The 27,812-nt window shown below is 35.7% G+C and overlaps 1 protein-coding gene across 6 annotated transcripts; it reads left to right on the top strand.

The window, feature by feature from the left end:
• The first annotated feature begins 174 nt into the window (after nucleotides 1-174).
• Nucleotides 175-27,643, top strand: LOC117385121 (epidermal growth factor receptor substrate 15-like 1). 6 transcript variants are annotated; one of them, XM_055228327.1, is made up of 24 exons: nucleotides 175-235; nucleotides 611-652; nucleotides 752-841; nucleotides 914-961; nucleotides 1,039-1,134; nucleotides 1,222-1,287; nucleotides 1,364-1,489; nucleotides 1,565-1,624; nucleotides 2,001-2,258; nucleotides 4,111-4,268; nucleotides 5,092-5,248; nucleotides 5,714-5,776; nucleotides 7,529-7,614; nucleotides 9,328-9,400; nucleotides 10,480-10,641; nucleotides 11,415-11,612; nucleotides 12,468-12,632; nucleotides 12,937-13,060; nucleotides 13,336-13,475; nucleotides 14,743-14,803; nucleotides 17,865-17,947; nucleotides 18,841-18,901; nucleotides 23,025-23,101; nucleotides 25,518-27,643. In XM_055228327.1, the coding sequence occupies exons 1-24, from the start codon at nucleotides 182-184 to the stop codon at nucleotides 25,668-25,670; spliced, it is 2,601 nt and encodes an 866-aa protein (XP_055084302.1). In that variant the 5' UTR covers nucleotides 175-181; the 3' UTR covers nucleotides 25,671-27,643. The 6 variants fall into 6 exon arrangements, with proteins under 6 accessions (XP_055084302.1, XP_033838285.2, XP_033838287.2 ...); XM_033982394.2 differs by lacking the exon at nucleotides 23,025-23,101 and adding an exon at nucleotides 24,258-24,274 and having other exon boundaries at nucleotides 25,518-26,203; XM_033982396.2 differs by lacking the exon at nucleotides 23,025-23,101.
• The last annotated feature ends 169 nt before the right edge of the window (nucleotides 27,644-27,812 follow it).

Below are 27,812 nucleotides of genomic sequence, written 5' to 3'. Positions count from 1 at the left end.
TTGCCTTCAACTTCAGTTAAGTGTAGTAGTAGATATACATTCAAGTAGATATGCAATAGGCCCTTTTTGTGTTTTCTTGGTTCTGCAGATGGTTTTTGACAGTGTTGGTCTCTCAGTGGAGACATCTCGACTTTTCTTTCACGTCTGTGTCACTGCTCGTGCCCGTGAGCCTATGAGGCGTATGCGCGCTCCCCACACACCAGGAAATATGGCGGCGCTCATGACACTCAGCCAGGTAACAACTTACTTTACATCGAGATAAATGTCTGTTTTCGTCTGATTATGAACAAATAACTTACTCGTTTTGGTAGAATCTAATCTGAGAAAAGTATCGCAGTTGATACTTTCAGAATCAGAGGAAAAGTAAAGCGATAAAGTTAAGTTTCGCTCACGTTAACGTTAGCCTAAAGTTACAGTATGTTTAAATGAAGTCTGTCAATGAGCAGGTGTACCAACAACAATGGCATAACTATTCTATATGGATGTAATTTGCTCTATTCTGGATATGGTTATGATTTATTTTGCACGAATGAGTGTGTTATAGCATAATCAGTAAACTATACCGTCGACTTTACAGAAATAATTATTGTACTTTCTTGTTTTTCTGTAGCTTTCAAACGGGAGTCCAGCTTATGAAAATTATTACAGACAGGTAGAAAACTCTTATTTGTATATATTCCCGAACATTCAGATAAATTCTATTAGTAACTGTAATCATTAATATCTGTTTTGTTTATGTATTTGTATGAAGCTGGACCCAGGAAATACAGGCAAAATCTCAGCTGGAGATGCTGCTCAGTTCTTAAAGAAGTCAGGGCTTTCAGACAGTACACTGGGAAAGGTATTAAAGGTTATTAAATGTATATTATTGATAACATTCTTATGGTGTGCTGCCTTTACATATTCTCTATAGATTTGGGATCTAGCAGACTCCGAACGAAAGGGCTATTTGGATAAGAGGGTATGCTCTTTCCTTTAAAATTAGACTAAGAACAACAAAACAAATGTTATGTCACGATAGTTGTTGGCTCTTTTCAGGGTTTTTTCCTAGCTTTAAGACTTGTGGCCTCAGCACAAGGTGGAAATGACATCAGCCTCAACAACCTCAACCAGACTTTGGCGGCACCTACATTTGTGAGTAATGGACATGATCTGATTCCTTTAAATTAATTAAAACCCGTACAACATAGTTGTAAGACAATACATAAATGTATTTTTCAGAAAGACACAAGTAGCCCTTTGCTAACAGTGTCATCATCTGCACCAGATTCTCAGTGGGCTATAAGGGTAAGGTTGGGTTCACTAATTTCTTTAAAAAAAAAAGAAATTACTACAAGGCTTGTATTTGCGCTTCCTCTTTTAGGGTGATGAAAAGGGAAAGTTTGAAGGCATCTTTGAGAGCCTGTCTCCTGTAAATGGTTTGCTTCCTGGGGACAAAGTGAAGCCTGTTTTAATCAACTCCAAACTACCTCTTGACATACTGGGAAAGGTTAGTGTAATAATATTTAATTACATTTTATGTCTTCGTTTTACATCAATATTAACGTTTTGTTATGCTTTGCAGATTTGGGATCTAAGTGATGTCGACAAAGATGGGAGCTTGGACAAGGAAGAGTTTATTGTGGTGAGTTTGGGGAATTCAGTGTATACCATAGTTTACAGGGAGACTATTGTGGCACAAATAATTTCCATTTGAATTACATGAGTTAATATAAATTGTGGAGTATACATAAGTAGCCACTTTGTTGTCCTTTAGCACTGTATAGTTAATCTTAATATTTATGATGATGCAATGGGCAACAAAGTGTGATTATGTATAGTCCAGGTATTTTTAACTATGAAGGAGATCAAGGTGGGGCAGCATAGTTTCCTCAGTTAATTTAAAAAAGTGAAATTGTTGCAAAAATTTTATTCCATTTAGTTTAATTCCTTTTAAAGTACTTTTTATTAATTTGCTGACATGTATATTTAAATAGGTTACAATAATTTTATTTATTTAGGCTATGCATCTGGTATATCGGGCAATGGAGAAGGAGCCTGTCCCAACGACATTACCACAGTCTCTCATTCCACCCTCGAAAAGGAAGAAGACTGCGGGGGCATTGCCAGGGGCAGTGGCTGTATTACCTGGCTTTGCAGGGTTCTCACCAGGATCAGCTCTTCTCAAAGACTCCTTGCGCTCTTCTCCTCTGGCCAACACTCCACCCCCCGCTGCTGTTAACATCTCACCAAAGCACTCCTTCAGATCCTCTCCGCAGGTATGGTGCTTTAATCAAGCTGTATCCACATATGACAATGATTAAAGCTTTCAATATATGAAAGATCCTGACGCCAACTGCTAGTCAATAGAAAATATTTGTACTTCATAGGATCACCAAGTCATATTTGTTAGTGCTACTCCAATAGAAAAAATGCATAGAAGTCAGAGATGTATAAAAACAATAATCATACAATTTTTGTTTTAGAGATATATCATCTGTAATTAAAACTATTAAACATGTAGAGTGTAATCCTCCAAACAAGAATATAAAGTGTTATTTCTGTGTGTTTGTGGTTACTCTTACAGCTAATTAATGTTGTATGCAACATTTTACTTTAATACAAGCACATTTTACCACAATACCAATGCATTGTTAAAGTCTTGTCTGACTTGTCTGATACCAAGATTATAAAAAAAAAAAACAACAACAACTAAAAAATACTGTATCATAACATATTTACAAATATGTAGCTGCAGCTGTCATGTTTTGTAGCTAATTATTATGTCCTTGTATATTATTGTATATATTTTCCAAAGATTGCAAGTTGATATAATATCTGTTTTTCTAGTCAATATTTTCTTGCTAAGAGGCAGGTGGTTAACTTTAGAAGGGAAAAACTGAGACTTTACATCTCAACTTAACTTGCATTATTACTTGTTGGCATGTGAACAGTTTTTCTCACAGGGGTAGTCATTTGTAAAAGGTATTTCCTAATTGTGAGATTGTTTTATCAGCTTTTCATGCTTTGACTACTGTCCTATTTGCTCTCAGCAGGAGTGACTTGAACATTTATTGAAAATAGTTACTTTAGGGCTGGGTGATCCTCATCCTGAGACAATATACTATTTTGATAATATGTCAGATTGTGAGTTGATTTAGTGCTACTGAATGCTACTGTGGCTATATGCTTTAACCACCCATTCCTCCTATTGGTCAGTCTCTGTAAGGTGAGTGACAGTTACCTGTTAATGGTAACGCAAAAAGTTGCTAACTGCTAAAACTGTGTGCTAAAACTAATAAAAAAAATAAAATAAAATTTAAAACTCTTTGAAGTTTGTGTAGAAAGGTGCAACCCAATGAGTGCAACTATGTAACTTCTGTCTGCTAGCATCCCCAGTCGATGCACTCTACCTGTGGGTGATGGAGCACCTTTTTAGCATAGCAACCAGATTCCAAGAAGAACTGGAACAAACTGAACATTCCGGTATCTATTACTGTTAACTTACATACTCCATACAAGAAATAGGTTTAAGCTTCCATGTTACAAATTAAATCTACCTTTATTTTGTCTTTTTAAAACATGAAAATCTTCGCTTTGCTTTGTAGCATAAAAGATGGTCACTCTGAACTCTGCCCTAAACCATGTACTTTTAATGGATTGGTTGTAGATCTCTTGATTAAAAAAAATCAAGCATATATTGACTATAATATGATCTAGATTTGAACAGTTGCACAGTTCTACTTATCTTTATTTTTATTCTTCAAAGTGAAAACTAAATTGTAGCATGAATGTATTATTTGTTCTTGTGAGTGGCTAAATGAAAAACTTGTTTTGCCACATTGTTGTGCAGTGTGGCCTGACAAGTTTGAGAATTGTTATTGCCACAACCATAACATTTCCAGAAAGCAGCTTTCATATTCCTGGAATTGTCAGATTTTACTTTGACTTTTAATTTTATATTTTGTCAGTCGTTAAATGAAAAAGTTATAATTTTGGATTTACGTACTCTATAATGCCTTGTCTACAACATACATTGTATCCCACAACATTGGTAGTTCTACCAATTACTTGTACAAATTCTACTATTACTTGTACAAATTCTGTTGTTTCTTGTCATTTTGTCTGCAGCCAACTGTAAACTGGGTTGTCCCATTGGCAGACAGGGAGAAGTACGATGATCTGTTCAGAAAAACAGACGCAGATGGAGACGGGCTGGTCACTGGGGCTGAGGTCATTGAGATCTTCATGCAGTCCACTCTGTCACAGACCATGCTGGCTCAGATTTGGTGAGACATATTTTACACACAAAACAAAATCTGTTCCTATTCTTCTTGGGAAAGAAACCGCCCTAAGGATGCTTCTGTGAGCGGTCAATAAAGGAGAAGCCTGTATTTCTTGTAACGGCAGGTTTGGTGAAAATGAGTTGACACCAGTTGGCTTTACTTCAGTGTGGTGAGCGGTGTCATGTGACACAGTTCATTCTGGGTCTTCAGTAAGCCCTCTGACAAGTTGGGCCTCAGACAAAAGTGAGGCTGAACTGCATATGGCCTGGTTCAGTGACATGGTTTCACAGTGCTAATTTTATTAAATAATAACACTCCATACTATGACCTTGATCTTAGAAAACTTAGCTTGTGGTGTGACACGTTTCAGAAATAAAATGAATAGATAATTGTACAACTGATACTTTTTTAATTTAAATTTAATTCTCTAGACAATATATCATTCCTTTTCTGAGTAAATTTGAGTACAGCCAGATTTTCCTGACAGTAGGCGTCTTCTTTACCTTCTCTGCTTAATCTTTTGGCACCATCTGGTGGAAAATTCATAAAATTACAGTCAAATAAGCATTATCCGTAATATTTGTGTTTACTGTATCTTGAGTCCTCACTTCATGAGGAACAATGGCTTTTGTGGAAAATAAGATACATTTGTATTACATTGTTGTATACTGGGCTCACTGTTTAATACAATAGATTATTGTAATACGTACATATAATATTATGTACCAACCTTCAACATGATCTGTGTATGATCAAAACATGATATAGGTTATAAAAAATAACTGCTGCTAGTATCTCTTAATATTAACTCTCGTTGTATCTTAAGGGGTCTTGCTGACACAAAACAGACTGGAAAACTGAACCCTGAGCAGTTCTCCCTGGCCATGCACCTGATCCAACAGAAAATCACTAAAGACGTGGACCCTCCAGCAGCCCTGACCCCTGATATGATTCCTCCCTCTGAAAGGACTGGCGCTGCGATAGTGAGTACAGCTGTCTTCAGTACTGCCTATTCCCTTTTCTGCTTCTGAGGTATACAATCATAAACATAGTGCTGTGCAATTTTGTTATTTGTTATGACAATTTATTGAATTTACTTTGTCATAATAATTATTGACTTGTAATTCACTACCTCCTACATTATGGTATTATTTTGGTTTTCCAAGCACAGTTTTTTATGACTTTAATGCATAATAGTTTATTATTAAGGTAAGAGGTAATTTTTTTTTTTTTTTGTCTGTAGATTTTTCAAATCATTTTCAAATACAACTCAATATATATAGGCAATATATATGCATCTCTTTGCTTGAGATAGTATCTTGGCAAAACACTTATTTTAAACTTTGCCTTAAATCCCCATGAGACATTTGCACAGTACTATAAAACTCTGGTTTGGTATTTAAAAATGATTTTGCTGTTGTGTTGCTTTTTTGTATCCTGTTTCCCAGGGCTATACTGGGCTTATGTCAGCCATGAGGCCTGAACTTGCTCCCCTTTCTAGTTTTCGCAGAGTGAGTCACCAGGTGGCGCCGTTGTCTGTCTTATTCCTCTTACTGCACTGCATGTCTCATATAACTGTTTCATATAAATGTTTTGTCTCAGGGGATCTGTTCAGTTTTTTTTATTACACTTCACAATTTATATGTCTCTGCCAAAGGAAATATAAAAGTTCTGAATTATGTTTACCATTTGCAATCAATTTCATTTGGCTGGAAATTCCCTAAGTTTCCCAAGCCTATGAGGAAAATGCTGCCATCTAGTGTACAGTTAAACCCATAGCCTGCCTTAGCATTATTTCTGCCAAATGTAGTGCAAAGCTATAGGAATCACTCAAATCATGTTTACTTAAAATAATATTAAATGTGAAAGTGGTCTACAAAATCAGACCATCAAAATAATTGATATGATAGAATTTCCACTGTTATATTTATATATATATATATATATAATTATTTATTTATATATATAATTATTTATTTATATATATATATATATATATAATTATTTATATATATATATATATATATATATATATATATATATATATAATTATTTATTTATATATATAATTATTTTTATATATATATATATATAATTATTTATTTATATAATTAATTATATATATATAATTATTTATTTATATAATTAATTATATATATATATATAATTATTTATATATATATAATTATATATATATATATATATATATATATATAATTATATAATTATATAATCACTTGGCTCAAAATGCATACTTTTCTCTTTAAAAATCAGGCTTTGACACTGGTTTGGATTCCTGTGTCATGCTATTGTTGTGTTACTATAACTGTTACATGTCCTCCTTGAGTTCTCACGTGCCTAATTTTAAAATATGAGCTTATTTCACTGCACGAAATACTTGCATTGTTTCACATGTATATCTCCTTATTCGTGTACTCTGTCTTCCATTGTATCTGTGGCTCTCTAGTCATGCAAGGTGTTTAGATTTCCTTCCTGTGTCTTTTGTTTTGGCAGACAGAGCAGTGGGGAGCGGGGGACCACGTACTACTCATGTCTCCACTCATATCTTATTCACATACTCAGCATTTCCCACATGTTTAGAAAAGTCTATACGGACCCATAATAGTGTCAGCAACTAATATAACATAGGTTGGCAAAATTAGTTTGAAAGCATTTGTGGATTTTTGTAATATCCCTTCGATGCATGATGGGAACCACAAAGATAACCTCATGGCTATAGTTTTTTTTCCTCTGTTGTTTTGGTGTGCTACAGTATTGTACAATTTATTTATATACATTTATATTGTTAAATTGTTAGTAGATTGGACTACAAAATTATGTTGATAGAATATAAAGTTAGTCATGTGCTGCTGTGAGAATTTGTCTCTGTGAGCTTACCATACCTACATGTTTTGGACTATACAGAATTAAATCCATAGGTTTCAGCTTCCTATTTATAGATGCAATTTTGAGCACTTTTCACAATTCAGAAGATATAATACTGTTGTTTACAATAATGAATTACCATGATAACAGTGCTAACAATTTTTAATCACGCTAAAACCCATAGATATACTGTACTAGTGAATGATCCTTAGTGTGTTCTATGTCTAAATGTCTGGGAAACCCTCCACACTAACATCACTGTCACCTCTTTAGTCTCCATGTTAAGGCACCATAGCCCGTGTTGCATGTCCTTCCTCTGTGCTTGACTCTGTCACTGTTGTAGCTGATGTTTTCTCGTGTTTGTGGATGTACCTCAGGACAGCAGCAGCGCCGTGGGGCCGGTGGAGCTCACAGGGAACAAAGAGCTGGATGACCTCAGCCAGGAAATCGCTCGGCTGCAGAGGTGAGCCCGCAGTGCAGTCACAGCAGTCACAGCAGTCACCACAGACCACCTGTGTTTGGTCTCCTCTCAGGTTTAAAGTTGCACTATGTAGCTTTTCTGATGTGAGGTCCACCATCTGCTTGTCTCTGTGAGATGGAGATGGTATTGCTTCGTTTTGAGTCTAGAATGTGACCGTGTCATACTCTCAATATCAGACTTGGGTCTAAGACCCAAAAAGTTGCTGTATTACCACAAAAATCTTAATTTTTAACAATATTAATTTGATCTACTCCCATCTGTATTAAATATTATTCCCCTATTACCAGCCTGTCTTCATAGAGTTGAGTTTAATGCCACTGTGGACTATTCAAGGCAAAGGCTCCTACCAGTTGAAGAGTTTTGAAGGCAGATGAAGCCTGGTGTGAATTTTACAGTGAAGTCTCAAAAGTGTGTGGTTTAGGTCTGTGTATTTAAAAAAGAATTAATAAAAAATAGCTGTTGTACACCTACCCCCACAAATGACCTTTATATGAAATTTGGAATAATATAATAATAAAGTACAGTATGGAATTGCTTCTGAGGATATTGAGTTGTCCTTGTCCTTTCCGGTTAACCACATCAGTATGTATGACCTCGTCCAGCTATTGTTGTCTAGATGCTCTTCATGAATATGTAATTGAATGTTGGAAAGAATCTACTGAAACTAAGTGGCAGAAGAAGTCCAGTAAATGTATCACATAAAAAATTGAAAAAATATGACTGTACCTGAAAATGTTAAAATATGTGTGAAATACTTTTACGTTTAATTCTGAGAACTGTTTTATGATACTGACACAATAATTGGCAGAATTATTTGTCAAATAAACTGACAAATAATTCTTACAATTATTGTGTCAATTTCATTTGCTCAAAGTTGTAGGATGTCAACTTGAATAAAAAAAAAAAATCACCCCTCAAACCATATAGAAACTACTAATACTAATAAGCCCTGTTCAAAATGTAGTTGAAAGTACAGATACCTGCTCTCAAGTATAGTGAAGTAAAAGTGAAAGGTATCCACTGTAAAGTTTACTTAAATACAATTTTATGCGTCTGTACTTTAAGTACTACTTAGTTTTACTTTTACTTTTGCACTTTGTTCTTCTCTGCCATTTTTCGTTTTGGCTTATAAAGTTATGGTGTCAATGTAAACAGCAATCTGCATACTCACCAATATTAATCCTTTTATCTTTGAGGCTGTGTAATATTACCATATGTTGCAATCAAATTGGACTTTGTTTTTCTGTAACATAGTAACAAAACCATTGTAATGAGTTCTGTGGTTTAGTTTGTCCTGATTACATGATTTGATTAAGCATTTGCTACATACCTTTTTAGCCTTTTTAAGCATATCTTTAAAGACTCAATCTGCACTTTGTCACAACTTATTTTGTTGCCTACTGTAAAGCAGCTATTATGTTTACATCCACAGAAGCAACACATCATAAAGCTGGTCTTACTATATGCTCATTAATTTCAGGAACAAGAAAACAAACTATAAACTATCTGGGATTTTACCTCTTTGTTATGTGTTGGAAAACCCCATTCTCTCTCTCCAAGCATGTTAAATATTACCACATTATTCAGATTACTGCCAAATGTTAATGTCAAGTGCGAGGAGTTGCTTTAGTTTTGTAATAAAAAACATAAATGGTTGCGCCTCATCTTCGCTCTTGTTGCTTGTTTTTCTTCCAGAGAGAAGTTCATTTTGGAGCAAGAGATCAGGGAAAAGGAGGACAGCATACGAAGACAGAATAGTGAAGTTCAGGTAAGGTTATAATGAAATATGGGTTCAAGTTAAGAGAGTCTTAATTTGTATTCTGTTATGTCCCTTAAAGCTACACTACCAAAAATAACATATTGTTCCAACTCTTGCCCTTCCACTTTACTTTCAGATAGGGTAAACTGAAGTTGTATACAATTCATTCCAAATGGCTTTTGTAACACAGACTACACAAAAAGAAACAAAAAGTATTATTTCCCAATCGCAGTGATTGGTAGAAATGGGTCTTTGGTTCTCATACACATGCATACAACTTTCAATATTCCATGTACAGAACCTATAATTAAAACAGATTAGACAACCTATAACTTGCTATAACTTATAGGTTGAGTAAATTGCGTGGCACTTCTACAGAAAAAGGACAAAGGTGGTATAAAATGCTAGAGTATGATTCAGCTTTCTGATGGCACAGGGGCAACCCAGTTCATTAATCCCAAATTGGGGCTGACACATATTGTGGCATAGTTGAAATGTTATTGCTCTTTTCAGCTTTTTAGTAAGAATGTTCCCAGTTCTGTGGTCTCTGTGAGCTGGCGTTTTCTCTCTGTGTATGAATGGGTTCCCCTGGGCACTCCTGTTTCCGCCTTAAACCTAAAACATACACAGTAATACACTGACTATGATCTAGTCAGTCTAGGAATGATGGGTAAAATCTAGATAACTTTTTTTTTTGTTTGAGTGCTAAGTAACTGTTGGAGTAGACGTGATCAGATTTATAATTTACAGTTACAAAAGATAAAGTATTTTATTATTATTTGCCAACAGCACACAGTGATTATATTTTGTTAGGAAATGTTGCTTATACCATATACTCTATGCGTGAAAAAAAGCAGTCTGCTCATTTACAAGAATAAAGTCGGGTACCCAGTTTTGAAGTGGAAAGAGTAACAAAAACCTCAAGTAAGAGTATCAGTTACTGAAAAAATACTCAAGTTGGAGTAAAAACTTCTCTGACATGTAGAATACATTCACAAAGTTATGCAAGTAAATGTAACCGATTAACTGTTTAAAGTGTACTTCCACCTCTCATTTTTTGCCAAATTTGCTGGTGTGTTTTTGTTCAGGACATGCAGGGTGACTATGATCGAGAGAGTGCAGGACTGCAGGACCTGGAGACTCAGAAGCAGAACGCCCACAGCCGACTGGAGGAGATGGAGCAACAGCGCACGAAGCTGGAGGGAATGCTCAATGACGTCAAACAGAAGTGCCAAGAAGAGAGCCAGATGGTCAGAAAGCTCCCTAATAAAAATAACATGTTTATAGCAAAGTTTCCCTTCAGGTGCCATGGTAATGCACATGTGGTCTCAATTTAACCAAGGGCCGTGCTCACAAAAACACGTGTTCCCACATTTTACATATGGAGCGAGTTAGAGGGCTGGACACAATCAGAAAAATGATATTATGTTTACATGGAGGCATCTGCGAAGAAAAAAAATGAGTGAAGGCAAAATGGTGTAATGGACTATCAAGATTTTCAAGTGATAGTGACCATAAACAATATTATTTTTATAAGTTATATGAAACTGAAATTTGAAGCTTTCTTAATTAAGAATATTCTGCCTGTGCATTGCAATCAAATCAATATTAAGAGAATACAGCAGATATACTTTTTGATTAACTGAAGTTTTATTTTTACATTTATAATTTATATTATGTGAAATGAAGAGCTAAAGGGGCACTGTGTAACAATTCTAGTGTGGGGTATGTCACCATGGAGATGTTATTACTTTGCTAATGTTCTATAGTATGACTTGATCCCTCCAGGCCAGTTTACAATAGAAACACTTGCCACAAAATAAAAGTGTGATAGGTTAAATGCCATACTGTGGAACATTCCAGGTAAAGCCGTTTACATCTCCATCGAGAAGTAGATGGCTGGCCCTTCATCAGAAAAAAAACTTGTAGCCAAAATTTTACAAATTATATTCTATTTAAGAGGTACTATTACTGAACTACTGAGAATGTTTTATTTTACTCATATTATAATTGTTTTGTCTAGATCTCGTCCCTTCAGACCCAGATCCGTTCTCAGGAGAGTGATTTACGCAGCCAGGAGGATGACATGTCCCGAACCAGAGCAGAGCTGAGTCGACTGCAGGACGAGGAGGCGCGACTGGAACAGAGTCTTTTGTCGGGACGAGTGCAACTGGATAGTATTGTCAAGTCCATGAAAACTACACAGGATGAACTCAACCAGGTCAATGAACACAACCAAACACCACAATCAGTTACACTATGGAGCTGTTAATCACAAATGCTTTTCATTGATAGACCTTATTAGTCCTCTGGCCACTTAACTAGCTTAAATAACTTCTTCAAAATGTTTCTTTTTTGCTAGTAAAATGTGTTTGTGTTGCTATCAACAAATTCTGCACAATGTCTGTACTCTGCAGGTGTGCTCTGTAACTTTTCTGGTGCAGATCCACCACCTGGTTGTCTCCATGGAGACGTTATTGCTTTGCCTAGAATATTTCACAGTATGTCCAGTATGTCTCTGGAGCCCCCGGAAGCGGATGTATCCTGGCTCAGCTATTGGTGATTCACATTTGACAACATTATGACTCTGCTCTCATCACCTAGACCAATCGTATTTGTATTTATATGACCAACATCAGACTGAAAACATCCGAAATGACAATGTAGGCAGCAGCAGATATTTTGCTACTATAGGTATAAAACAAGTGTAAATGCTTGAGAGTGATATTTAGGCTGCTATAAACACACAAGCCCTGTTTCCAATAAAACTTGGTATATTATTTTCAATATAAATGTATGGGTTGTTGGGGGCCCACTACTGGCCTCGGGGCCCTAAGCAGCTGCTTAGTCTGCTTATAGGCTGGGCCGGCCCTGAATATGGCATTGATATTATCTATATTCATGACAATCAGGAGATGTTCACGTAATCATGAAGGAAAACTGTATACTGCAATTCAACACCTCCATACCAGGCACAGAAAAGTTGCATACTGCACCTCTTACACTAACAGCTATGGACTGAATAGTTTGGTGCACAGAAGTTGAGCTGCTGACCATCTGTCCATTTATGTTCCAGGCTCGCAGTAAACTGTCAATGATCCAGGAAAACCAAAAGGAGGTGTCTAAGACCATAGAGCAGTACAACAGCGCACTGAAGGAGATCAACGGAGGTCACTACAAAGACTTTGAGGAAGTCACTGATGGATTTGCTGAAAAGGAAAACAGAGGATTTGGGAGTGTGGTGAGTATACAATGTCTGCGATTTAAATTAACTGGTGAAAAAACAATTACAATTACCTGCCACCCCAACACAAGAACCTTATTTGTTAATTATAAATTTTTTTTTTTTATCAAATAGACAATGACAAACCTTAGTGCCTAATGTTGTTACTGCATTCATCTTAAGTAACAACTCATCTATTCATTGAAATTGTGATAATCATATCTGCTGAAATCTTCTGTGTTCATCTTTATTTTTATTATTCATTAAAACTTGCTATTCTGTTTTTTTCACTGAAAAAATATTTGCTTACTTCTTCAAACAGAATAGCTCTTTGAAATCCAGGATAGCCATGTTCAACAACAGCAGCAGCAGCAGCCCCCCCATCAAGGACCCTCCACCTGACCCTTTCCAGACAGAAGACCCCTTTAAGTCCAGCCTCTTAGACGGTATGTGTGATTTACCTTCTGTCCTGTCCACTACTGCTGACTAAACCTCCCCCCTTCACTGACTACGCATTTCCCAAAGCTAACCTACTATGAGGCTCCCCGCTTATTATGAATGGAAATGTTTGTTGTTACTTTCCAGTACGTTTGCATTTATATGACGGAAAAGTACAATAAAGTAAGGATTATTTGGTTTTAAGGCTTAAGATGATTCCAGGACACGTCTCTAGTTGCTTGCAGTTACACACTGTCTTCTCTGTCCTGTCTGTTTTTTTTAGACCCATTTGGCGGAGATCCCTTTAAAGAAAGTTCTCCCTTCAAAGGCGCCGCTTCTGAGGACTTCTTTAAGAGGGCAAATAAGTCCGACCCCTTCACATCTGCAGACCCCTTCAGTCGAAAGCCCACGCCACCAGCCAAGGTACTGCTAAGCCTTTTCAACACCGAAGTCTGAGTGGAAAGAAAAGCCTCATTTGTACTAATAATGGCCATGAAACTGTTATTTAATGGTACACTATGTTACTTTTCTATTGGATGGTACAGCATGTGCTCATCTCCATAGAGTTACAATTTCTTTCATGGGAATATTTTACAGTATGACATTAAAGTATGGCATTAAACTTATCTATCTTGCGTGCATTCAATTACAGATGCTTTATTGCTAAAAACATGCATTTTTACTATGGAGCAGGCTTAACCTCAATGTAAGACCTATAACTTGACCTAGCAGTGACATCACTTGCTGGTCTCCATGGAGATACATAGGTTTAATGCCATTCTATGGACTATTCCAGACAAAGCAACAACAAGGTGGCGAACCCTCCACCAGAAACTTTACGTAGTGCGCAATTAAGATACTAATACTACATTTTAAATACCCCTCTGAGGATATGGTTATATACATAGTAAAACTGCCCTAATTTATAAACCTTCCAAAATACTTTTACTTTTTTCATGTTAGACCACATGTTTGACCCCATTTTTTCCACATATTTTTTCTTGTTCCTTTTCTGTATTTGTCTTATTCATTTCTGTGTTTGCAGACAGAAATAATCAGTTCGAATATAGCCAATATCCTGTATAATTTAGTAGTCATGAAGAACAACTTTGTGGGAATGATTTTGATTTTATTGGATTACTGGATAAATTATATTAAAACGAGATAGGTGCTCTTTGTACACTGGTGATTCCTTTTAGTAATAACTAAAAGTAATCATTAGTGTACTTTTGAATACATTAACTTAATTTACTTGAGAAAAAAACACATTAGCATTACATAAGATAGAATGGGTATTACGAACAATAGTGTTATCAATGGCTCGGGCATCTGCTCAGGATGCCTCCTGGACGCCTCCCTAGGGAGGTGTTCTGGGCATGTCCCACCGGGAGGAGGCCCCGGGGAAGACCCAGGACACGCTGGAGGGACTATGTCTCTCGGCTGGCCTGGGAACGCCTTGGGGTCCCACCGGAGGAGCTGGAGGACGTGTCCGGGGTGAGGGAAGTCTGGGAGTCCCTGCTTAGACTGCTGCCCCCGCGACCCGGCCCCGGATAAGCGGAAGAAAATGGATGGATGGATGGTGTTATCAACAGTAGTAAACAATTGCAAATAAGTTTCTGTTTTTGTTTTGTTGTAAATATGATCTTTTGTATATCCTGTGTTTACATGCATGTTATCTGTTCATTTTCAGCCGGGTGCCTTCAGTAGCAGTGATCCATTCACATCAAACAACCCAAGAGCAAAGGACTCAGGTATTACAGCTGTCAGAAGCTTCATATGGGGATGGTAAAAAGAGACATGGAGATCATGGGGAGATTAGCCTGTGCTTTAACTTTTGACTTTATTTTTGTAAAAACTACTTGAACACATCTCCATAGGTGCACTGCAATCTTATAAGAATTTTCTGTAAGACCTGTTATTCTACAACTACACCTATATTTGGAGTAATTTGTAGTCGTTTACTTAAATTCATTTCATACATACATACATGCAACCATTATTTTGTTACTAAGGAAAAATATAAAGATTATAAACATTAATATAAACATTAATTAATATGCTAATATGTTTGATATGTTCATTTGTCATACAGTGGTTAAATGATAATATATATTCAATCTTTATCCAGTTGTTTTGCCCCTTGGAAGTCAAATGTTAAATCAAATCCACATAGTAAATAGTTTTTATTGCACAGAAAGGCTATTGTTCTATCTTCACGGACTCAGTAAGAAGAGCTGAATCTATTTTATATATATATATATATATATATATATATATATATATATATATATATATATATATATATATATATATATATATATATATATATATATATATATATATATATATATATATATATATATATATATATATATATATATATATATATATATATATAGTAAGTACCGGTATGTCTCTCTAGCTAGAAGACTGGTTTAAATGAATCTCAATATTAAGTGGTAGTGCTGTAGGTTCAGTTAAGGTCTTGCTCTGAACAAAACCATACTTTTTTCCAATATGTTATTAGTCATCTTTACACTTAATATAAATTGGATTATTTTTCCCAGCCTTTGACTATGGAGTTTTCTAAAGGTGAAGGTACAGTTAGTTGTGCAACGTTTCTCAAAGAGCTTTTTATTGCTGTTCTGGGTGACGTCTTGGGACTAAATTATAATTTGGGGGCATGAGGGGCAAACAATTTTTAACTTCTGTGGTTTCAATTTTTCCTGTGGTTTTTAGAGTTATTTTTAGACTTGGTACCTACGCATTTAACCAAACTAAAAATACCCAACCCCCACCAGTGCTGCTCTTTTAGGAAAAAAACAGGAGAAGTACAGGAGCCAAACATAACAGAGTGTGGGGCTAGTACAAGACACTGCCAATATTTAACTTGTGCATTTATGATATATCAGTGTGGCCATTAAATTATGAGGTTAATGTACTGAATATCAAACCTATTATATATAACATACTACAGAAAAAGTTTGTCTCTGAAATTTTGGTCTTAATAATAATAAAAAAGGTGTGAAAACCAGGGTGAAACCATATACCTCTGCATTACATAACCAAACCTAAAAAATTATAAAACAGTCCTAACTAGGACCAAACCATTAGGACTGTAGGTCTTTAGTTGTTGAGTTGATTAATTGGTTAATGGAGTTTTAGTTGACAAAAATTTGCATTAGTCAACTAACTATTTTATTTTGATTATAAGGATTGTTTACATAAAAAAATATATGTATATATAAAAACATATACAACATATAACATATATATATAAAACATATATATATATTATATATATATAACATATATATATAAAATAAAATATATATATATATATATATATATAAAACCCATGATTCACAAATTGTATATGTCTTTATTTAAATAGTTTGTTTTTCAGTACATTTCTGTATAAATAATGTTTGCATGAACTCCCATGCAGTTTAGAGAGCTTTTGCCACACCCTTTGTGTAGTCGACTAATCTAAGAATTTCTTTAGTCGACTACAGCCCCACAAATCATGTCTATTCAAGGCATAAACTACAGCCAATCACGGACTACCAGGTCTAAACTAAAAACTAGGTCTGAACTAGATTTCATCCAGTGCATTCACACTTGTCATTAATTGGGCCAAAAATTTGCTAATCTTTATTTAGTCCTAATGTAGGTTTGTGTTTATACTTTTGAGTATTTGCAGATTCCACCTAAAGCCAAAGGAATTACATCCTCAAACTTCAGTCAGCAGTGAGCAGTAAATCCATAAACTGATGCTGCAGCAATACCATACAATTGGATTACACAATATCTAATGTGTTTGTTTCTGACAAGCTTTGTGTTTGAGATTTGATTTGCTGTTTGTGCTTTAATAATAGGATTTTGCAACCAGGAGAATTAACCATAAGACTGATGTATGAACTGACACACTAATTGTACTAATACAAGAATCACATTTCAGAACCTGTTTGTACAGATCTAAACTACTGTTTTATTTGCGCAGAATAAGGCAGGATATTTTGTTGTTTATGAAAGAAATTATGATACTAAAATATTGCAGCATTTGGTAATTGCGTCCATTCAAATTTCAATTTCGATTCGATCACAGTTAATCTAGCAGCCCTACTGAACAAATTAATATTTTCTGGATTGGACTCGATACCTGTAAATATATTTTTCTATTAAAGTAAAATATTAAACTAGTAATAAAACCATCTTTAAATTTTGTACTTGAACTGTCAAAGACCCTAATTATGAACCATCGAAGGAATCCTGGTACCACAGTTTGAAAGTCACTGACCTCCTATATTCATAGAGGAAGGAAGTTATTTTAAGCAGAACCAATGCTACACACCTCCATACCAGGCACATAGGGCTGACTGTAGCTCTGTGCGTATAAGGAAAACAGAGCCCGATAGCTGTGAATGGGCTCTTTTGTGACGACACATTCACAACAAACATATTCTGTTACAATGTTTTGTTTTTCCACTGTAGCCATTGCCCCATTTCTTCATTAACTCTTGCATACTTGCTCCGGTTCAAAACAGCACAGCCACAGTGCTGCTACACAGTCCACCAAATGACACCTTTAATTAACTGATTGGCTGCATACGTCACTTACGCAAGACCCCCAACTCTTTTAGCTTTTTTTTCCCCTCTTTGCCTGAATGTCATGGAAAATAAAAAGTCACGCCACATTGCCTTGTCCCAAAATAGTTATAAAGCGCTACTTCATTAGATTTTTACAAGGTCTTTCCATAAACATGTTCAAATGTTCCCAACTGACTGTCTTTCCTGTGTCTTTTGTCCCAGATGTATTCGGGACAATGGACCCCTTTGCAGGCAGCGCTTTTGGAAGTAAAGGAGGATTTGCAGATTTTAGTCAAATGGCAAAGGTAAGCTCCAGGGATGAATTTTGTAGCTGTAAAATTGGTGTTAAGTGTTTTTTTTCCACCCATAGAAACTGAAAGAGGACATAAACCAAACTTAGAATTCCCAGTTCTCTAGTAACAATGTGGCAGCATTATTTCACAATCTGTCCCTTTAATCTGTTATGTTTTGAGAGCTACATAAGCAAATGCAGCCTGTGCAATAATATTCTCATTATAGCCTTTATATTTTATGTTTAATTATTCTCTATATGTGGGTTAAAAGATGGTATGAATATATTATAACTTTTCTGATAGAGAGTCTGCTTTTCTCCATAGAGACATTACTTTGCCTAGAATGTTCCACAGTATTTATAAAGTTATCTATCCCCACGGAGTTGAACGGGTGGTACCACCAGTCCAGATTACAAGCAAGGTCTATGGAAAGGTGGCCCCAGTCACAATGGGTCATAGTGGTTTTTTTCAAGGTTTTTTGAGCAGTACAAAACACCTGATTGAATGAATGATGTTTAATGCCATACTGTGAAACATTCCAGGCAAAGCAATCACATCTCTATGGATACAAGTAGGCAGCCGACTTGACAGAAATGTTACATAATGCACCTTTTAAATGAAAATCTTAAAGGCATATTGTCATTTCTGGATGTATGAGAATTATTTTGTGGAAAGAATGGCTGTACTGCAGTATAAAGTGGCCAGTGGATGGTGTAATAATGAAAGTGTATTTTCACACTACACAAGCATGATTACAATACATACACACCTTGACATTTTATTTATAACTTTGACAATACCGTTTTCACAGTTCCATTTTAACACATAGTTCACACATTTCAAAGTTCACGCATCAAACTGTACAGGCAAAGAAACGAGCTAAAAATGACTGTCTTTTGAAACAGAAGTCAGAAAACTCAGCGGTCCCAAAGAAGAATGTTCCTTCTCGCCCTGCGCCCCCTTACGGTAAGCCCCACCGTTAAACCTGTCTGTGTGCTTGTGGCTTGTGTGGTCTCTGTTCTTTTTATAAGGTATGGTTTTTAATAAGGATCCCTGTGCTTTATTTGCTCCCAGCTTGACTGAAATATATCACCAAACAATCTTTTTCTGTGCTTATTTTTAATTGACTGTTATTCTACCAAAGATATTTCAGTGCTCTGGGAGTTGAGCTAAAAAACATGTAGCTTCCCTTTTGTTCGTTGAGGGTGTGAAGAGGAGAAAGTCGTTTCTTCTTTTGAACTTGTAAACAGGAAAACAGTTGGCAGAGATGCAGTGCAACGGTAAATTCAAAGAGTTGTGACCTTAGAGGAGAAAAGACAAAGACAAAAACTACATCTAAAACATAGGAACAAGCCATGGAAGCTGGGATAAACATACAATTGGGATGAGACTAAGGCAACCCCAATATTGTTGGATACATTCCTTCATTCAGTTCCTTCATTACCAATACAAAATATGCGTAATTTTGTTCTTAAAATATTGAAAAAAGATCCTTGTACAATGAGATGATATGAGACTAAATGTAAAGATAAAGGTAATTGGAAGACAATTCTACTAATGCAAAATAGATATTAGTATAAATATAATGTATAGCTAGTATAATGGCACTCCAAATATTTCAAAGTTTACATTGTAGTAATCAGAATAAGTAAAGGCATTACAAAGTTGCAAACATTTGTAAAATATTGTAAAATTGCAATTTTATCTCTAGGTGTCATTGGCTCTGTCCTCAGCCAATCAGAAAAAGAGACAAACCACCAGTCATCTTATTGTCATTGACAGTTGTATTTTCCTGGAAGAAAATGCAGTTATGCTTTGAGGCTAGTATGTTTATTTAACATATTTAATTTTCTTCATTGTGAAGACTTATATGGGGACCCTTACTATTCTTTACCTCACTGAATCTTTTCAGCCTGTGTTAATCTTGTTTTCTGTATACTCACTAGATGCAATATTTCTTATTTTTGCAAATCATATTATAATTACTTTTTTCTTTTCTTATATATTTCATTTTACTCCTCATTTTGAAGACCTATTTATGAGAGTTTCAAATGTACCCTTTGCTATTCTTTACTGCAGTATTTTCTTTTTGCCACTTGGAGTACACTTGGCTTATTTTTTTATTAGTCATAAAGCCATAAATAGTATTTTCTAGCATATTTCATCTTCCTCATTGCAAAGACATATTTGGAGAAAGTTTAAAATCACCCCATTACTATTCTTTACCAGTGTGGCTTCTTTTAGCCTGAGTTTATCTTGTTATTCTCACCCCACCCTGCTTGCCACCCGGGTGCCCTTCCGGTGTGACTCTGTAAGCAGAAGCCACAGCGTGAGAAAGTCGTGTTCCCCTTTGCACTGCCACTCAGAGGTCGAGGTTTACCATCAGCCAACAGGCCACATCCAACACACCAGGAAGTGAGAGGCTACACAAGGCGTTTAGGGTTTTGAAAGTAATATCATTGGTTTCATTTGACTATTGATCACATGACATAAGTTCCAGGGCCTATACCTGATTTCTTTTCCTCCTGTACAGATATATTGTATAAGCAGCTTTTGATGTTAAAATAAGTCTGCTGTGTTGCATCTAATTATAAAGCACTTTAATATCTGATAATCAGGAGTGGCATCCATAATATAGTAAAGGCTTTTATTGTAATTTTTTGTTATCCTAAACATTTTGCACATAAAATCAAGTTTGCTTGTTGAAAGTAAAATATGACCTCAACATTAGGGTTACGGCTAGAGTAATCAATTAATCAAAGTAATTATGACTAGCTATTCAAATATCATGCTTGCATAATTGTTATCTGAACTATACAGACTCTAAAACCCATGTCAAAAGACCTTTTACAATGACACTGACATTTTTATAAAAGTGAATATTTACAAATTATATATTATCTAGAAGGTTTCAGTCACCATATTTTAGTCTTTATTTGGTTAAAAGTGTATTTTAAAAATCTCAATGTACAATAAAAGTAATCGTTTGACTAAAAATAAATAAAATAAATTGCTGTACTGACAAGACGACTCGTAAAATAATTGTTAGTTGCAGCACTGCTCACCACACTGCTTAATGCATTTTGTCAAAATGAGCAATGACTTTATGACAGAAATAAACGACTACCTAGTTTGTCTTAATTTATGCATTAATGACATTTGTGTTAGTGGCAGAGCAAAACTTCCTTTAAGTCTTGTGTGTTATGATAAATGGAGTTATTAGTGATCCTGTCAATGCTCTGTACCACAAATACAAACCATGTAAATTACACTGTCACCGATGCGGAGCTCAGAGAGTATTGGGTGTGTCTGCCTTTCACAGTGACTTGAGACAGTGCACTGCTCTGCTTGAGTGCATGTTTCTTTAAATGTGGTTAACACCTCGCTTTGACCAATATCTTGTTCCCATGGGCACTCGGTGCACCATATGCTCGTGCTGGTTTCCTGTGTAAATTTAGCACATGCAGTAACACACATGAGCTTATTATACTCGTTAATACATTTTCCCATGAGATGGAGAAATGGGGTAGTTTTATGGATTTGGTATCACCTGGTATTCCCATGACCTATTAAGCAGAATGTACTTTTTAGAGCTTTTAACCATGTTATTGTTGTTTCCCCTCATCATTTACTCACCTGAAGTTGTTTTTGGAGTGATTTGTGCATGTTTGAACAATCTTTAATCTTTTATTTTCAAGATGCCGTACTGCCCATCAATCCTTGTTTTCACCTAAACCCACTGCTCTCTAAGATGTCTGTGTAATCTCTCAGGCGTCCAGGTCTGATCCATAGTAAAAGTCAACTTTCCAGTCAACTGGACAAAAAGTTGTAGGAGTGAAAACGTTTCACTGCTCATCCAAGCCGGTTCTTCAGTGCTGGTCAGATTGCTGTTGGACACAGGCTTATATCTATCTGAAGGGAGGAGCAAACTACTGAAACTGTAAACAGCTATTGTTTACAGTTTCTGTATGTAGGCTAGGTCTATTGAACTACAGTAAGTGTGAACAGAGCCTGAGTCCTACTTAGCATAATCATTCAGCCTAAACGAGCCTACTGGCTAACTCTTTTGTTTTCTTTGTTTAGTTTGTTTGCTTTGGGTCTGAGAATGGAGTTATAAATCGGAAATAAATTATGTCTCCGGCTCACCTTCCTGTTCAAACACTGAGACATAATTTCTCAGGCTCAGTTCACACTTAGTCTAGCCTACACATTGAAACTGTAAACAATAACTCTTTACAGTTTCAGTATCATTAGCTCCTCCCTTGAGATAGATATAAGACAGTGTCCATGAGCAATCTGACCAGAACTGAAGAAGCGGCTTGGATGAGCAGCGAAACGTCTTCAAAGTCTTCGTTCCTACAACTTTTTGTTCAGTTGCCAGATTTAACTTTGGCTTTTACCACTGCTCTGTACTCACTTTGTTCTCCTATTTTATTGTCTTATTTTATTGTCTTAATCGATATGCACAGGATTAGACAGCATTGCGTAGTCATTTTGGTACATATGAAAAAAAATGTACTGCTTGCTAGAGTGCTGACTCTTTGTTTTGATGCTGTTTACATCAGCTCCCATTGGGCAATGCAGTTTTCAGTTTTTTTTTTTGAGGAAGTCAGCAGACTTGTTTGTTTTATGAAACCGTTTTAGATGAATATCTGATGATACTGATCCATGAGTGTCATAGAATTATAGTTATATAGCACACACAGGCACAATAGCTCTTCTTTAAAATGTCTCAGAGGTTAGAGTATTAACTTAATTAGATCAAAATGATAGTTTGTTGTATTTTTATGGGCAGGTACAGCAATCTAAAGGGATTGTTAAGTTTTGTAATTTTACTGGCAAAAAGTCTAAAGGCTTAAATTGCTGGCAATTCGTCCACTCAATAGTGAGCAATAAATGGATTCAGTTTTTCAATATAGCCCACCCCTACTTGTTGTTTTGTGCTTATTTTAGTTTGAAAACACAAAATGTCATACCGTCATCAGTAAGTTTGTTATAGTAAACATATGCAGCTATCAGTCTCATATACTTACACTGAGCACTTACATTTTACCCCTGACTTTAATAAAATGTCCTCCTTCTCCGTTAGGTTTGTTCAATGCACAGCAGAGCGCCCCACACTCGAGTCTCATGTCCAAAGATTTCCCTGTGGCGGGGTCAGATTTTGTAAGTGCAGCGCGCCACATGTCTGGTCCACGCATGAGCTGCTGACTTTATTATGATGTCATGTCTTTGTCAGTCATCAGGCACAGCAGCCGTCCTCATAGGAGCACAGCATTAGACAGAGCTGGTGGACGGGCCCCAGAGCAAAGTATTCAAATTCTTATAGTCTTAAGTATTCAAATTTTTATAATGATGAGTTTATCCTAACACTAAACAATATACATTTATGGGTTCCAAACTATTACAACATCTTCTATTTCTATAAGTATAATATCCTTTGACAAAACCATTCAAATTAGGAAGGAATCATTTGCCCAAAACCCTTGAATAATCCTGAAAATAAGTATTTTGGGAATCAATTTTAAGTCAGTCATGTCTGACAAAGCAAACGATTAAAATGCCAATAAAATGTGTAAAGTATGCAGTTAGTGTAGAAAACAGATGCAATCTAAATGTTCATTAGTTTGAGAAATATATGCAAACTGAAACTGAAAAATTTAAATTTCTACTTTAGACGATCCTTTGTGGTAAATATGGTTAAAATTTTAGCTGAACGTATACATGAAGAAGGGGGGCAGTATTTCAGATTATTATTATAATTATAAAACTAATTTAACCTATGATCATGATTCAAACCAAAATGTGTTAAATATAATTCTCAAATAGTTTCCTGGGGGTCCCTGCTCACCAGCCCACACCGCTGCTTTACGTCCATGTTTAGTTTAGCAGCTTCTGAGTAAATACTTGTTTGCATGTTTTTGCCGTAGCTCTCGTGTCTTGTCTGGAGGGGTCTTGCATGCTTCCTGTTGTCTCGCCTCTTTGTAGGAAGCAGGATTAGGCCTCGCAGGCCCTGAACCTGTCCTGTCAGGTATCACTCCGCAAGCATTTTTCCAGCTCTCCATGTTCTTGAAGATACTTAGGGCTTATCCACTGTCAAACTCAGATATGCCTGGAAGCAGCCCATTGCCACTCTAATTCCCTGTTTAGTCTGCCATGTTCTAACCTCAAGTGGAGTGGATGTTTTGCATGGCAGTATTTTGTGTCTTCTTCTGCTATTTGACATTGACCTTGTGTTAAACTTGTGCCAACTTTGTGCAAATAGGGGATTTATGCTTTTCATATGTAGCTCTTTTTATTGTAATTCTTGTTTCTCTGCCAGGATCCGAGCCTGTCAAGGTAAGACCGTACAAGGGTGTGGTGTGGTCCACTTTGAAATCCTTTGCATGTGAACTAGCATCTGCACTCCATAATATGAAGGCAATAAATCATAAGCACCAATGTATTCAATATGTCGGTCTTGAAAATCCATGCATTGAAGTCTATGGTGGATCACAAAAAAATTGAAGGGAATGACAGAACATCCTTTAAATTCATCTTAATGTTGCTTTCTCGTGCTAAAGAGACATTAATGTTCACTTAAGGAAGCTTTCTTTTAGCCATAATTGTCTAGCCTGGCCAGTCATTGTAACATGCAACTGTTACAAAAAAAAAAGTAACTACAGCTGAATCTCTGGATTTCATCACTGGTATAAAATAACTTTTTATTGGTAAATTTTGGTCACTGCAAATCAAAGCTGAATTATGCTACCTTTTCTGTTAGTGCCCCATCACCTTGGAGATATTATTGCTTTGCTTGTAATGTTCCACTGTATCTTGAATTTGTTCAATTTCGGGTATTTTGTCACCAAAAATACCTTCAGAAAACATACTTCTGCACAGATCTGACCTGTAATTCATGTTAGTGATACAAGCTATCTCCATGGACATGAAGTTAATGTCTTGCTGTGCAACATTTACAGAAAAACAATGACTTATTTAATTAGAGTATTTATTTCAAATCTGAACATATAAATCAAATGACATAACAGTACAGACACAAGTACACATATGCATGGTTTGAAAAGGGGATGGCTGAACGCTCTCACTCATCTCTTCATGTAGACAAGCAGGGGGCGGATCTTTCACTGGAAAAGTTAGATTGTACACCAGAATCTGTAAAAACCACGTGTGAATTATTAGGAAGCTTTGCAGAATAGGCTGTTCAGTAGTGTTGATTAAACGGTCATTGTGCATATAATATGACAACTTTATTCTTGAAATGGGGAAAAATGTTAAGATGGGTTTGACTGGCCAGGCTAGGTTTTCATTTATAGGATTCAGTACCCATTTAGTTTACTGTCAGATTACCAACCCTATCAGTCTAAAAACATTTCCTCAAAGAATCAGTACCTGGTTCTTGCACATATCAAGGATCATTGTGATATGTTTGCAGCAAAGTCAACTTTAAATTCCAAACAAGGCTCTTCAAATCACATTCTTTTCCTGTTGTTCATCTGTCATCATTTTGATATCGTTGCATTGTAGTTTTGTTTTTGTTTTTTTGTACAATTCTTTTTATTGTACATTTCTTTACTTACAGTTTGGAAATGAGAACGCCCAGTTGGAGTGGGCCAAGCGCGAGAGTGAACGCGAGGAGCAGGAGAGACTGAGGAGACTTAGACTTCAGGAACAACAAGACCTGGAACTAGCCTTGGCTTTGAGCAGAGCCGACATTCCCATGCACAAATCCTGAAACACTTCTCCTGGCCCCCCGGAAAACCACCTCCATCTCCTCTGCTCTGCTCCTCGCGACAGACACGACTCCGCATAACTATCATCCCTGTTACCAATTTGTGCAAAAGACCAGTGTTTTCTCCAGCCATGCCACCAGACTGATGTCAAACCTCTCTCCTTTACCTACTCGTTAGGCTTCATTGCGGCCCAAAGTACATGGTAACCGTAATCAAAGACAATACGGAGCCGCCTGATTGAAAAGCTCCCTTCAAAAACACTAGGATTTGAATGCAACCCCACCTACAGCAAACTCCATCTAACACTACACTGTATCGCCATAATGGTTAATCACGTCTTAAGTCACTATAGTACTGTGCAAAAGTTTCAGGAAGGAATGAAAGACTTGGTGATAAGTAAATGTATGGACAAAATGCACAAAATTAAAAAGAAAAATAAGGGAAATTCAAATCTAGAAGTTCCCAGAAAGGATGGACCTCAGCATTATTTTTGCAATTATTGTGCCTAGAAAAGGACCTAAATTAACTGGAAAATATTTTTATGTTAATTCTAATTTAGATTTTTAATAAGTGTTGAATGAAATGAAATAATTGAAGTGAAGTTTAAGAAATATATAGAAACATTTGCTGTGAAGATGTGAAGATTAGTAGTTCATATATCTTTCCTCTTAGTACAAAAACACTTAAAACACTCTTGTAGATTAGAATTTTTTACTTCTCTAGAAAAATATTAAGTTAGGTCTGCAAATTACATCACCAAATTCTATCAAAACCTCTTTCTTGATCATCTTTTAAAACCTTTGCGCAGTACTATATGTTTCTGGAGTAACTTTTTAAATATTTTACTTTTTTGTCTTTATTTAAACAGAGTGCATTATACAAGTCCTTCAGAAACTACAGGATACATCTATTTTATAACAGTTGTGATACTTTTAATCATTTGTGAAGTCAAGTCAAGCTGTAAACATGACTATGGATAAGTTAGGAAATATATTTTTTTAAACTTAAATATTACATTTTACGATGCTTGCCTTCAAGGTTGGAAATTTGAAGCTTTTATTTTCCTTTTATGTATTGTGTACTTTTCAGGCATAACATTGTAACTGCGCAGTGAGGAACAGATCATAATCCATCAAGACATGTCCAAACTGTCATAACGTGTGATTAGTTACATTGGATTTTCATGTGAAAGATCCAAATGTTGAATCATACCTTGTGTTTGCTATATCCCGCTAAAAAAACAAAAACAAAACAATTTTCATTTTACCTGTGCACATCTCTATAAATCAACAGACCTATAGACTTTGCAATTAAACAGGTGGTTGTAACATTGTGCCTGATTGGTGTCTACATATTTTTGTGTACTTCAACCATTGTGAACAAAAGAGCTTTGGACATCCCTTTTAAAATGTATAGTTTGTTGTTTGTAGCTAGGATTAATAGTATTTATGATCATTCCTTTTAGTTAAGTCCTCATAAATGGTTTGTATTGTAACACCCGTTGGCTCTTGCACTCCAAAACTTAAAAATAGATTTCTGTGAACCAAAGCTGTTTATTTTGGGTGCTATACATAGATATTAAGACTTCTTGGTATTTTAATTGTTGCCAATGTCAACTAAGGGATTAATCTTTTATTTTTCAGTTTTCATTTTAATAACAAGTTAAAACCAACTCAGTAGTTTGAAGGGCTTGTATGCATTGTTACGGTTCAATCAGGTTTAATTTGCTCATAACATTTCCGCTGTTTTTAGGGCTGATGCAAATTTTATTTTATTTATCAATATTTGTTACATAATATTGGACATGTATGTATGCAACTATAACACGTCAATGAATAAAATTACTGTAAAATGAAGTGACTCAACCAATGTATTAGTTGTAACAAAAGATATTTTTATGAAGGTTAAAAATAGATGACATTACAATGGTTTCCTAAGACATAATTTTTTAGTTAGTCACAAGGATGTTAAGGGAGGATCTGATTAAACCCTATTACATTTTCTCATGCAATTAACTATATTTAAAACCATGCAGTGTAATGTATAAAGCTATAAGATAGAAATTGACCTTAAAAATCTTTATATTTTTGAGTTATGCATTTTTATTGGGAAAAAAGTGAAATGAAAACCCACGTATTTGCATC

Source organism: Periophthalmus magnuspinnatus, chromosome 17 (assembly GCF_009829125.3).
Source record: "Periophthalmus magnuspinnatus isolate fPerMag1 chromosome 17, fPerMag1.2.pri, whole genome shotgun sequence".
Taxonomy (NCBI): Eukaryota; Metazoa; Chordata; class Actinopteri; order Gobiiformes; family Gobiidae; genus Periophthalmus; species Periophthalmus magnuspinnatus.
The sequence above is the reverse complement of the archived record's forward strand: the minus strand, read 5'-3'. Positions and strand labels throughout refer to the sequence as shown.